This window comes from Pseudopipra pipra, chromosome Z (genome assembly GCF_036250125.1).
Source record: "Pseudopipra pipra isolate bDixPip1 chromosome Z, bDixPip1.hap1, whole genome shotgun sequence".
NCBI lineage: Eukaryota > Metazoa > Chordata > Aves > Passeriformes > Pipridae > Pseudopipra > Pseudopipra pipra.
The window spans coordinates 11,069,259-11,082,204 of NC_087581.1; the positions used below are offsets into that span (position 1 = coordinate 11,069,259).

The window sequence follows — 12,946 nt, forward strand, 5'->3', positions numbered from 1 at the left end:
GCAGAAGGGGAGAAGGAAAACCTCCGTTCCTTATTCCCATCGGTTGCTTTATCTTTCTGCTGCAGACTTGGTGGGGAAGTGAGTTTCGGGCCCCAAGCACGGCAGGGATTGGGCCGGGGCCGGCTGCCTCCGCTTCCCGGAGCGACGGAGCCCCCTGCGGGAAGAATCCCGCGGCCGCCTCTCCACCTCCCTCCCGGGGAACGGCTGCTCCCGCTCTTCCTTTTGCCCAAGCACTGCGTGCCACCACCAGCCGGACTTTACAGCTTCGTTGTACGTGCGGTTCGTTTTAAAACTAGGGAGAGCCACCGTCTCCCGACGTCCCAAAAGCAGGAGAAGCTTTTGTCAGCCGCTGTCCGGAACGTGGTCATTTTGGGGACGGCGAACCGCGTCCCGTCTTAGTGCCGAGGTTTCTCAAGCGTGAGAGCTCAGCTTGTTTCGTGCTCACCCTGCGGCTCGGCGGAGCTGCGACTCGCCCCCAGCACTTGATCCCGCGCGGGGGACGGGAGGCGGGGGGTTTCTGTGGGAGGCGGCCCGCGGGGCGCACATCGGGGGTATCACATCGAGGGGAGGGGGAATCGCCTCTGGCCGGGCGCTTGCCGAGCTCAGCCCGCGGGAACGCGCCGCCCGGCTGGCTCACATGCTCCTTTCCGCTCAGGTAGGCGGGACGGGACGGGGGCGATCCGTGGGGAGCAGCCGCAGGGATAGGGGAGTCCGGGAGCGCGGGAGCCGCGCTCAGCACCCGGGAGAGCTCCACGCCCACCGCGCATGCCCCGGCCGTGCCAGCGCGGATATAAGCGCGGCGCGGGAGCGGCGCCAGCAGTGCCGTCCTTCCAGCCGGGAACAGCCGTGCCAGCCAGCCAGCCAGCCAGCCAGCCAGCCAGCCAGCCAGCCAGCCAGCCAGCCAGCCAGCCACCTACCCAGCCAGGAACAGCTGTGCCGTCCATCCAGCCGGGAACAACCCGTGCCCTGTCCCCACTGCCGCTGCCGGTCTGCTTCTGGGAAAAAAATCTCCTGCGGACCCGTCCTTCACCCTAGCATGGGATGGGTGAGCCCTGCGAACGCGGTGCCTGCTCGCCGGCCGCTGGCATGAAGGAAGGAGCGGACCAGGAGTCCTGGGACGCGCCGCTGGGTTTCCTGGAGGGCGTTCAGATGGACAACAGGAGCAACATGTCCTTCCTGCAGTTGTTAAAGAACATCAACCTGGAGCGAGCTGACGGGATGCAGGGGGACAGCTCTGACGTGGTGAGGATTGTCATCTCGCTGGTGTACTCTGTAGTGTGCGCCCTGGGGCTGGTGGGCAACCTACTGGTGCTCTACCTGATGAAAAGCAAACAAGGCTGGAGAAAATCCTCTATCAACCTCTTTGTGACCAGCCTGGCAGTGACTGACTTCCAGTTTGTGCTGACCTTGCCATTCTGGGCAGTGGAGAACGCGCTGGACTTCAACTGGCTCTTTGGCAAGGCAATGTGTAAGATTGTCTCATATGTGACAGCCATGAACATGTATGCCAGTGTATTCTTTCTCACTGCCATGAGTGTGGCTCGATACCGCTCTGTGGCTTCAGCCTTGAAGAATCAGCGTCGAGGAGACCCCCTGAGTGGCTGTTGCTCTGCCAAGTGGCTTTGTGCACTCATCTGGCTGTCAGCTGTCCTGGCTTCCCTGCCCCATGCCATTTTTTCCACCACTGCCACTGTCTTTGATGATGTTCTCTGCCTTGTCAAGTTCCCAGAAGGCCGAGGCAGCAATGGCCAATTCTGGCTGGGTCTGTACCACATCCAGAAGGTGTTGCTGGGCTTTGTGGTGCCGCTGGTCATCATTAGTCTCTGCTACTTGCTCCTGGTGCGCTTCATCACTGACAAGCACGTTGGCAGCACTTGCAGCGGTCCCAGCACCAGGCGCCGCTCCAAAGTGACTCGGTCAGTGTCCATCGTGGTGTTGTCTTTTTTCTTGTGCTGGCTGCCTAATCAAGCACTTACAACATGGGGAATACTCATCAAACTCAACGTGGTGCACTTCAGCAATGAGTACTTCCTCTCCCAAGTGTACCTCTTTCCCATCAGCGTGTGCCTGGCACACTCAAACAGCTGCCTCAATCCCATCCTCTACTGCCTCATGCGCAGGGAGTTTCGCAAGGCACTGAAAAGCCTCCTCTGGAGGATCACCTCACCTTCCCTCACCACCATGCGCCCTTTCACTGACACCACCAAGCCTGAGAAGGAGGAGCAGGCTCTGCATGCCTTGGTGCCTGTCCACCCTGTCACTGCTGCTTCCCCTGCTGCCGCCATCCAGCCGGAGGTGGCTTATTACCCGCCCGGGGTGGTGATGTACAGCAGCCGCTGTGACCTGCTGCCTGCCAGCTCCATGGAGCATCGCTGCTGAGACGGGCAGGGGGTCTGGGGGGTGGGACTGTGGGCTCTGTGCAAGCTGTGGCCCTGGGATATTGAATGCCTGCCAGGGACAAGGGGAGGAGGAATGGGTAAAGGAGGACTTCTGTGTGAGAGATGCTCTTTTGCGGTTGTGTCTGCCCTTGGATGCTTGATGAAAATGCCCTCCAAGCTGGAGAACAGGAGTAGGAGGAGGCAGAGGTAGGGTGTCTCTAGGAGATGCCTTTTAGTGCTTGTTCTGGGTCACAGGAACTGGGGAGGGTGATGGGACTCCAACCAGGGAGGATGCAGAGTGTGCTAAGTACCATAGGAGGGAGAGTGGCTGGGTGGGGTGGAGTGAGGCTGGGAGGCCTTGACTGTGTCCCCCCAGCTTGGACCTGTAAGCAGCAAGAGGCCAGCAGCTCTCCCACCCTGTTTGTCTGTGGCAGGGAGAGGGAGCTGAGCTCCTTTCTCACTGCTGCAGGACATCGTAAAAGGTGCCAGCCTGACTGTGGTCGCTGCTCCCTGGGCTCCAGTGCTGGCACAGGGATCAGACAGCCTCTGTCCTATTTCAAACCTACCCTAAGGGAAACACCCAGGACAAGTGGGTATAAGATTCCTATTGTTCAGGCTTGGCCCCTTTCTCCTCTTTTAGAGACCTATGAAAGAGAGGGGACAAGGGGCACTGTGCTCCCCTCCAGATCTGTGCAGGATATGTTTTTCTAGCTACCCCCATCCCCTCAGCTGCTACCAGGATATAGAGCAACCCAGACAGCCAAGGAGAAACCCAAGGACAGAACTTGAATCTTTATGGGGAGGTGTTGCTTTACCTGGGTTTGGAGGGGAGGATGTGAGCCCCCTGACATTGCGTTTCCCATACTCTCTCCAGGCTGCCAGGGGGAAAACCTCACTGCCCGAGACCATGTGGAGCAAGGCAGCATCTTTCCCAGGGTGCTGAAGCTGCAGGCTTTATTCTTGCTGCACTTCAGACAGTTTGTATTTCACTTCAGGAAACCAGCACAACTGTAAATAAAATAATAATTAAAAAAAAACCAGGGGAAAAAGAAACAATCTTAGACACTTCATATCACTTGCTCTGGGATACTTCTGGGTTCAGTTAAAACCAAGTACAATGGCTTTTGTTCTGCTAAGGGTCTGCACTGATGCTTGCCAGTGTTTCAGTTAACTCCAATTCAGTTCCTCTAGGTTGACCAGCCCTAGGGCCTGCAGGTCAGCACTTTTGTAGCCTAGAGAATGTCAGGGACAATACCTGACACAGTCTGTGTTCCAGAGAAACACCTAGCAAATAATTTGAGGTTGATCTGAAATGAACTTTCCTGGGGATGAAAAAGTGTATTTTCAAGCTGTGAAAGTTTTTATGGTAAGGCTATATATTTACTTTTTAAAATTTTGTTTTTAATTACGAGGAAAAAATTATTTAAAATGTAAAGGTCAAAATATTTGTTTTAAAATATGGAAAAATGCAGCAGTTATTGTTTTGTTTACAGAACACAAGTTCATTAGTTCCCTATACTATGTGTGAGATGATTATTTAAATACAATATTCAAAACTCCTTTCTATTTCAGTCCCTTTCCTTGCAGCCTAACTCCAACATCTGCCTGACTCTGCTAAAAAAGCATTTATGCAGAGGGTTGTTTTAGTACTGATGTGGAGGAAACTTGCTATTTCTGTCCAGAGAAAACTGCAATGACATTAGTGGCAATTACGCTTTTCGGACTCTGTTTACTGTACATGTTGGTAACTCCTGTTGTAAAATTTGGGTTTGGTCTGAAAGCAGCTGGTTCTGCTACTTGCAAGGAGAAGCTTTTTTTCAAGGCAGAAGAGACTTCTACAGCCTTGGGCACTTGCTAACTGGGAAGATACTGATTTCCGAGGTGTCTGGAGAAGAACAGCAGAAATGAGCTGCCAGCTAATGGGCATACTTAGACAGATGCAAAGACTCTGAAGAAATCAGATATATCCACAGAAGAACTTGAGCATCTGAGTACTGTACAACTGCCTCTCTGACTTCCTAAATCCTGACTTGGCTGCCAGTGTAAGTCTATAGGTACTTAAAGCTTTTTTCTAGTGAAATTTTTCGTGCCTAGAAATCTGCTCCTGAGCATGCCTAAATCAGTTTAATTCTGTAGCACTTATCTCTGTGCTTGTACAGATATGGGGATATCTCTGTTGGGACTGGGCATACTGTATATCCTGCGAGGGAGGCAACTCTGCATCCCGACACAGGAGACCCTGTGCCAGGCCACACTAAGTCAGCAGAGGCTGTAAACTTAACTCATTCCCTCCATCCCTTTGAGTCTGTGTCTAGATGTGCTTCTTCGGTCCCACCTTCAATGTGTGTGCAGATTATACTCTTTCCTCTTCCTGTTTGAAATGCTTAATTAGGGGGCACAGCTCTCACTCGCAGGCTGAGAGATCAAGCTTCCCCTCTTTCACGTCCCAGGGGAATGACTGAACCTCTGGGCTACTTTGTGAACGTGCTCAAACTCTCTGGCTTGAAACAGTTTCCTGTTTGTATGACTTGCTTACTGTTGCTGGATCAGAAGAGGAAAGCAAGCCCTCAAACGCAAGCACTATACCTTGCAGCATAGTGGTTAGGGTGTAACCTCCAAAGAGGAATTGTCTAGATATTTTTTCACTGTAAGCACAGAAGAGAAGTTGGATCCAGGTCTGGATTTTAGGTCTCCGCTTTCCAAGAACAATGCTTACCTTGCTGCTAGGTCCTGGTCCAATTAAAGTTTCAGTATGTTGTGCAAGTGTTTGAGGCCTTTCCGCAGGTATAGCATCCTAGTGAGTTGAAGAATTTGCAAAAAATTCATTTGGGTCTCATATGTTCTGGGAGAAGGCTCTAACGTCTGTGCTGCAAATGAAGAAAGCTGCACAGTTGGATGAGAAAAGGATACCAGGAACTCTTAAGTCCAGAATTCAGAGACATATAATGTGTCTCTGTAGGCCAGGAGAAAGTATCTAAATTAAGAGATTAAATTAAGAGAAGGAATCTCACAGCCAGATGCTCTTCTTACTGTTTGCTTTTGAACAGCATAATTTCTTGCTTAACTTGCTGGGAATTTATTCTCTATCTGATGCTTAAATGTTCTTGTGCATTAAATAAAGAACTATCCAAGTGTCTAAAGCATGACTGTGAATTTCAGTAGATAGCAAACTACCTAAAACGCATCCACTGAGGTGCTCAGTATGGCAAAACATGTGCTTTTGTGGACGTCAATGAAGACATAATTTTATGCCAGCAAAACAACACAGTAAAATAGACGGTGTTCAGAACAACCCATAGTTACCCCAGAATATTAGCAAGGTACCATTCCCCAAGGAAGTCCCAGGTGTCTGAGCATTACAGACATAAAAACGTTACATTTGGAAAATCACCTAAACAGGAAAATACCTTGGGTGTGTAGGGACTTAGGGGGCAGCTCTCTCTCAGGCCACTGATCCACCAGGCCATGAATCTGCTGCTTGAAAGAGGCACAACCCATCCACACCAAATGTTGGTTTAGGCCAGACCAGCAGCTCAGGCTGTGCAGGTCAGTGTGCGTCCAGCATTGCGAAAGAGCACTGCCCTAGCTGTGCACGAGCAGAGGGAAGTTTCACTTCACATGTGCTGTGAATCCCAGCTAACAGAGCATGAAATCCGGGCTCTCAGTTGCACAGGCAGAGCCACTAACCTGGCCCTTGAGAGGAAGGTACTCTGAGTGTGCACAAGACATCAGGTGTGTGGTCTCAGCAGAGGGTCTTCCCAGCTCAAGAACAGCAAATCCTACTGGATATCCAGTGGCTTCCTAAGTAACAGCACAACATGCTTCAAAAACGCACCTGTTTCCATGTTCATGTCTTCATTTGTAACAGTCACCTTTTCATGAACTGAAATAAATATGGCTGAAGGATACAAAACAATACTTAGGGAGTCCTCGAAAAGGTTTTCATGACTGGTCTCCTCCCGTATACAGACTGCTGGTGGGACGCAGGTAGAGAGATGCACGTCGTTATAGAACAATAGGGACCGAAGGTGCAGGCTGACATCTAGTGACAAACTGAAAGAAACTGTAAAGACAGGATATTCTCATTAGGCAAAAACTTTGATTGCCGAAGGACTTTTTAAATGCCTCAGCCCCTTAAATAACTAACCAAGCTCTTAATGTAATAACAACCTCCATTGCACTTCCAGGTTTCCCTCCTCAGTAGAAATATGCTTTCGCTTTCTCAGTGAGTTATTCTGGCACTCACTTTAGCAGTAAAAAAAAAAAAAAAATCCAGTTTCCTTCATTCTTATTCACGACTGTCTGCTCTAAAACTTGATTATTCAATTGAGTAGCTCTGATCTAATTCGTATCCCTGAGCTTAAGCAGACATAGCTATGGGTGTGGTGCAGCTCAAGGACTTGAGAGCTTGGATCTCCTTTTTTTAGTGAGGGTTATTTCTCTGCTGCTTCAGAAGAAATTTCTTATTTTTCCATTCAAAGAAGGTTATTGAAAATACCTTTTTATCATGATTAAGCAGTTAAAAGAATCTCAGTTAAAACTTAGTCCTGTGCTAAAATGTGGCTGCTAAAACACATAAGCAGGCTTGTCAGCCTATGTTCGTGCATAGCCTCAGAGTCCTTCCCAAAATCTTACCTGTAAAATATAGACTTACAGGATGGCTGAGCAAACTGGGCCAAAAAATCAGCTGGAGACAGAAGCAGCTTCTTGAGTTTACAGATTTTTGAAAACCTTGGTCTACCTGCTTGGGAAGGACTGCTTACTATTCATTGTGGGAAATAATAAAGGTAGATTACTCAGATACCAGCTCTCTCCCTTACTCATCCATTCCTTGGGACAATGAAATACTGTTTCTCCACCTGTGTTTCTTTTTCTTCTTGCAGAGAGCAGCTGAATTATTATGGCCAATTGCACAATGATCAAATTAAGTATTCAACACTTTCTTCTAGAGTCATTGTTCGATGAACATTTTCACTTTCATTCAGCAGTCACATCTAACTGCACACTGGATAAAACCAGAATCTTGTAGAAAAACAACTTGTTTCTGTACTTGTGTAAAAGTCTGATCATCTTAGAAAAGACATCTGAAAATAAAATACCTTCAATTTTCTTGTCAGGCCAGATAGTAAAACTGAGATAATAAATTTGTTATCAATTCATTGCTACCAACAATTATCCTAGAGTTGAGGTGATGGAGAAATCACATCTGACTAAGCTGGTAAACCTCTGATTAGACAACTGGCTTGGTGGTTGAGGGGACAGCAGCTGATTTATATTGACATAAATAAGACTTTTGATGATCTCTCTCACGACATCCTCATAGACAAACTGATCAAGTCTGGACCAGTGAGTGGAAAGTGAGTTGGATTGAAATTGACTGAACCGATAGGTGTAAAGTGTTGTGATTAATAGCACGAAGTCCAGCTGGAGGGCAGTGACTGCCACTGTGCCCTGGAGATCAATATTGAGGCCGGTCCTGTTCAACATCTTCATTAAAGATGTGGATGATGAGACAGGGTGCACCTTGGCATGTTTGCACTGGGAGGACTGGCTGGTGCACCACAGCGTTGTGCCTCCATTCAGAGGGTCCTCAGTGTGCTGGAGAAATGGGCTGACAGGAACACCAGGGAGTTCAACAAAGGGAAGTGCAAAGTCCTGCACCAGAGGAAGGGATGAATAACTTCCAGCACCAGTACAGGCTGGAGTCTGATTGAAAAGCAGCTTAGCAGAGAAGGATCTGGGGTTCCTGGTGGACAAGGGGAACATAAGCCAGCAATATGCCCTTGCAGCAAAGGCCAACAGCTCCTGGGCTCCATCGGGCAGAGCACTGCCAGCAGATCAAGGGAGGGGATCCTTCCCCTCTGCTCAGGCTGTTGAGGCCATATTTGAGATGCTGTATCCAGTTCTGGGCAAGTTACCCTGTTCTGGTTTACTTACCAGAGAAGTTTCAGTATGATGGAGGGCTTGGAGCATTTGCCATGTGAGGAAAGGCTGATGGAGCTGGAATTATTCAGTCTGGACCTGAGAAGGCTTGGAAATTTTATCAATGTGTATATATCAATACCTAATGTGGGTGGGGATTAAAGAAGCTGGAATCAGACTCTTCTAAGTGTTGTCCAGGGAATGGACAAGAGGCAATAGGCACAAATCCCATAAATATTTAAATGTAAGGAAAAAACCTCAACTTTCTAGTAGTGAGTGTGGTCAAGCACTGGAACAGGTTGCCTGGAGAGGTTGTGGAGTCTCCAGCTTTGGAGTTGCTCAAAATCTGACTCGGCACTGACTGGCCTGCTTTAGCAACTCTGCACTGAGCAGGGGGCTTGGACTGGGTCATCTCCAGAGGCAACCCCAACTATTCTGTGCTTTTGTGTGATTCTGTGATGGCAAATAAATTGCTCTTTATGCCTGTTCCAAAACAGTAGAATTAGCACGTGTCTGTCTTGCTTGATGTTTATTCTGAAAAACCCCTAAAAATTTTATGTCCCCAAGTCACCTACTACTGTGTATTTCAAACCATCTATTAAATGATTTCAAATATGTTTTTACTGCTCTTTATTTCTGCCAAAACTGTGGAGAGGCCTCAGAGGAAATACAGGCCTCTTGCCCACCACAAGTGGGCAGTGATTTCCTGCTGAATTCCATTTCCTTATTCATGGGCAAATCCAGTGATGCAGATAGAGGTAGAGAATAACCATGAGCTCCTGAATTGAAGGCAGTAGAGATCCAACAGCACTGTATTAAATAACTGCTCAACCTGTACAATCAATCATAAATGGTGAAAAGAAGAATATAGTTTAAATTCCACATTTGGGGTTACATTTTCAGAGATGTAGACTGAAACCTTGAATTTTGAGCACACAACATAAATTCACTTCAAGCAAAATATTCCAAAATGCAAAGTTCCTGTTCAGGAAAGAACACTACCCTTTAATAAAGTGCCATCTTTCTCTCAGAGAGAATCATAGTTCTAACAGCTTTATTTTATGTTTTATTGCCATGCTTTGCAATATTATATCAATATTTGGGATATATTTCTTAAAGGTCTACTTGTTGGTATTGGTTGTTTTGTTGGAATTTCAGCACTCATTAAAGAAACAAGTACTTCAGCCCTCAAAATCTCTGTGAACTGAGTAAATTGGAAATTGTATTGCAAGATAACATTAATTTTATTTAAAAAAAATACATCTGAGTGTTGAAAAATCCCAAATCATTTCAGATACATCTGCACTTCTATGGTGATCTGCCAGCCACGCAATTCCAGGCTAGTGCTGGATGCCTTTAACAAAAGGCATCTCTGCCAGAAACTTTTCCTTACCCTCTTGTCTCGCCTTAGACTCCACAATTCTGAAGTTTTCATGTCTCCTCCTCACCACCTAACAAGCAGAGGGTCCCTGAAAACAGAGGTGTCAAAGACTCTGATGCTGCCTCTCTGCGTGCTGTGACCAATGCCCCTGCCTCCTGATGCACCTCACCTGCTGGGAACCAATGCAACAAAAATTCATCTGCCAAAAATGTGGGGGACGACTGCACTACAGGACTGACCCTTGGCATTAGCACTGAAGGCTTCAAAGGCCGGATTCTGCCAGGAGTTTGATGCTAAGCATGTCCTTGTTGCGGAGGGGCTCCTACCACCACGTGTCCACAGGGCAGTGCCTTCACTGCACTAGGCAGCTGGGTTATAGCTGGTAGCAAGCGGCTTTCCTTTGTTGTCTGCGCACAAAAAAGACTAGAACTGAACTGCAGCAGTGCACTTGCACCACTACGGGGAAACTCCAGAGTAAGGTGGAAAAAGTAGGGACAGGACCTCTCGCTCTGGAGAGGTGCTATAATGTCATTGAACACGAGGGGGCACCCAAGGACCCCTCGGTGGAGGGAGCACGGCGGCAGCTCCTCCTTGGAGCAGGCGCAGCCTTTGGGAATTATCCTTGCAAAAAAGCAGGATAATTTCATTTTTCAGAAATCATCACAGATATCTCTCCCCGAAACCATCGGACAGGATCGGCTTATCTCAGTCTACTCTGCAACCACGAGTGGAAAGCACTGAATTTTGTCCTCCTATGACCACAAGCCCTTACCTGGAGCAACGTATGGCAACACTGGTTTGAAGTCTCTGCATGATGTGAAGTCACTATCTTTAATACATAGGTAAAATATTAACACATGGGAGGTAAAATTTTCATTTCCAATAAGAAAATTTAGGAAATGCAACTGCTTAACACATCTTGCATGTCTAAAAGAGCAATGTATGAAACTGAATAGAAGGCAACAGAATTCAGACAATCAAAGAACAGGTCAGGTTGGAAGGCACCACAGTGGGTCATCTGATCCAACCTCCCTGCTTAAGCAGGGTCATCCCAGAGCACAATGCACAGGATTGTGTCCAGACAGTTCTTCAATATCTCCATTGAGGGAGACTCCACAGCCTCCCTGGGCAACTTGTTTCAGTGCTCCATCACTGGCACAGTAAAGAAGTTCTTCCTCATATTCAAGTGGAACTTCCTGTGCATCAAGTTCTGCCCTCAAGTCTCTTGTCCTATTGCTCAGCACCACTGAGCAGAGCCTGGCTCTGTCCTCTTGACACCCTCTCTTTAGGTAGTTATAGACACTGATGAGGTCCCCTCTCAGTTGTCTCTTCTCAAGGCTGAACAGGCCCAGCTTCCTCAGCCTTTCCTCATGAGAGAGACGCTCCAGTCCTTTGATTGACTTTGTAGCCCTCCACTGGACCTGCTCCAGGAACTCTGTGTCTCTCTTGTACTGAGGAGCCCAGAACTGGACACAGCACTCCAGATGTGGCGTCACCAGGCTGAGTAGAGAGGAAGGATCTCCTCCCTCAGCCTGCTGGCAATGGTCTTGCTAACGCACCCCACAGTTCCATTGGCCCTCTTGGCCACAATGGCATGCCACTGGCTCAGGGTCCACCACGGCCCCCAGGTCCTTCTCTGCAGAGCTGTTTTCCAGCAGGTCAGGCCTCAGCTTGCACTGGTGTGGGGGTTATTCCTCCCCAGGTGCAGGACCCTGCACTTGCCTTTGTTCAACTTCGATGGCTCTTCTCTGCCCGTCTCTGGCTTGTCGAGGTCCTTCCAAAGGGCTGCACAGCCCTCTGGGATATTGGCCCCTCCTCCAGTTTTGTGTCATCACTGAACTTGCTGAGGAGGCATCTGCCCCTTCATCCAAGTCATTGATGAATAAGTTAAAAAAATACTGGGTCCTGTATAGAACCCTGGGGGACACCACTAGTGGCTGTCCTCCAAATAGACCCTGTGCCCTTACAAATCCTCTGGGATCTGGCACTCAGTCAGTTCAATCCACCTCATTATCCACTCATCCAGTCCACACTTCTTGAGTTTGCCTATGGGAATGTTGCAAGAAACAGTGTCAAAGCCTTACTCAAGTCAAGGTTAACAATATCCACTGCTCTCCTGTCATCGGTCCAGGTAGTTGTTTCATCCTAGAAGGCAATCAGGTTGGTCAAATATGATTTATCTTTAGTGAACCCATACTGACTGCTCCTGATCACCTTTTTGTCCTCCATGTGGGTAGAGATGGCCTCCAGGATGAGGAGCTCCATATCTGTCCAGGGATTGAGGTGAGGCTGACTGGCCAGTAGTTCCCTGGGTTCTCCTTCTTGCCCTTTTTGAAAACCAGGGTGACATTTACTTTCTCCCAGTCCTTGGGCATCTATCCTGATCTCCATGACCTTTCAAAGATGATCATGAGCAGCCTGGCTAGAATGTCTGCCAGCTCGCTCAGCACTCATGGATGCATCCCATCTGGGCCTGTAAATATTGCAAATCACTTTTCACAGCTTAGTCTTGAATAAGTGGCCTCGAACATTTGCCTCTAGAATAAATACGAAGGAGCAGCCAGAGAATGAGAAATGAATGCTGGAAACTTAGAGGGGAAAAGTTTGTTTTATAGAACACTTTTTATAGCTTTATCATGCCCAAAATCCTTTAAAGACATTTTACAGCAGATGCTTCCACCATCTTCCTCCATGAAGCAATCCCTCTACAATTCAGAAATATCAAATGTCACCATTGCCACATTCACTTACACCACTTCTCCTATCTTTTGACATGCTGCAGGGAGTAGTAGTGATTCATGGGCACCAATGTGAAAGCTGTGATTTCTCCCAAAGCAAAGACATTTATGATTCATCCTGACTTGTGTAGTTTATGTGGAAGAAAAAATTATCTGCCACAAGCCACCTGAGTTGTTTGTTTTCAAGTAAGTCAAAGAAACTCAATGGGATCACTGTGAAAGACAGAATGAACATGGGGGGGGAGGGGGAAGAACAAACAAAACCCAAACAATTTTCACATTACTAATACTCCAAGTCCTCTAAAGGGAAGCAAAAGTTCCTTGGAGGCTTTGCTTGCATGACATGACTGCTTGTTAAATGGGAATAAGAGGCAGATGTTCATAGGAGAAATAAAAAGGCAAATGCCATGGAGATAAGATGGTAGGCTTGGTTCCTGCTTCATTTTGTTCAGCTGTGACTACTTTAGTCAAAGTGGGAGGGAGGAGTGGTTGGTTATCACAAGACATCTCATCTTTTAGCAGGTCCA

General features: G+C 47.8%; 1 protein-coding gene across 1 annotated transcript; it reads left to right on the forward strand.

Annotated features, from left to right (window-relative positions):
• Positions 1–794: 794 nt before the first annotated feature.
• Positions 795–5,518, forward strand: RXFP3 (relaxin family peptide receptor 3). The gene has a single exon (XM_064642998.1). The coding sequence runs from the start codon at positions 1,042–1,044 to the stop codon at positions 2,377–2,379; it is 1,338 nt and encodes a 445-aa protein (XP_064499068.1). The 5' UTR covers positions 795–1,041; the 3' UTR covers positions 2,380–5,518.
• Positions 5,519–12,946: the final 7,428 nt, after the last annotated feature.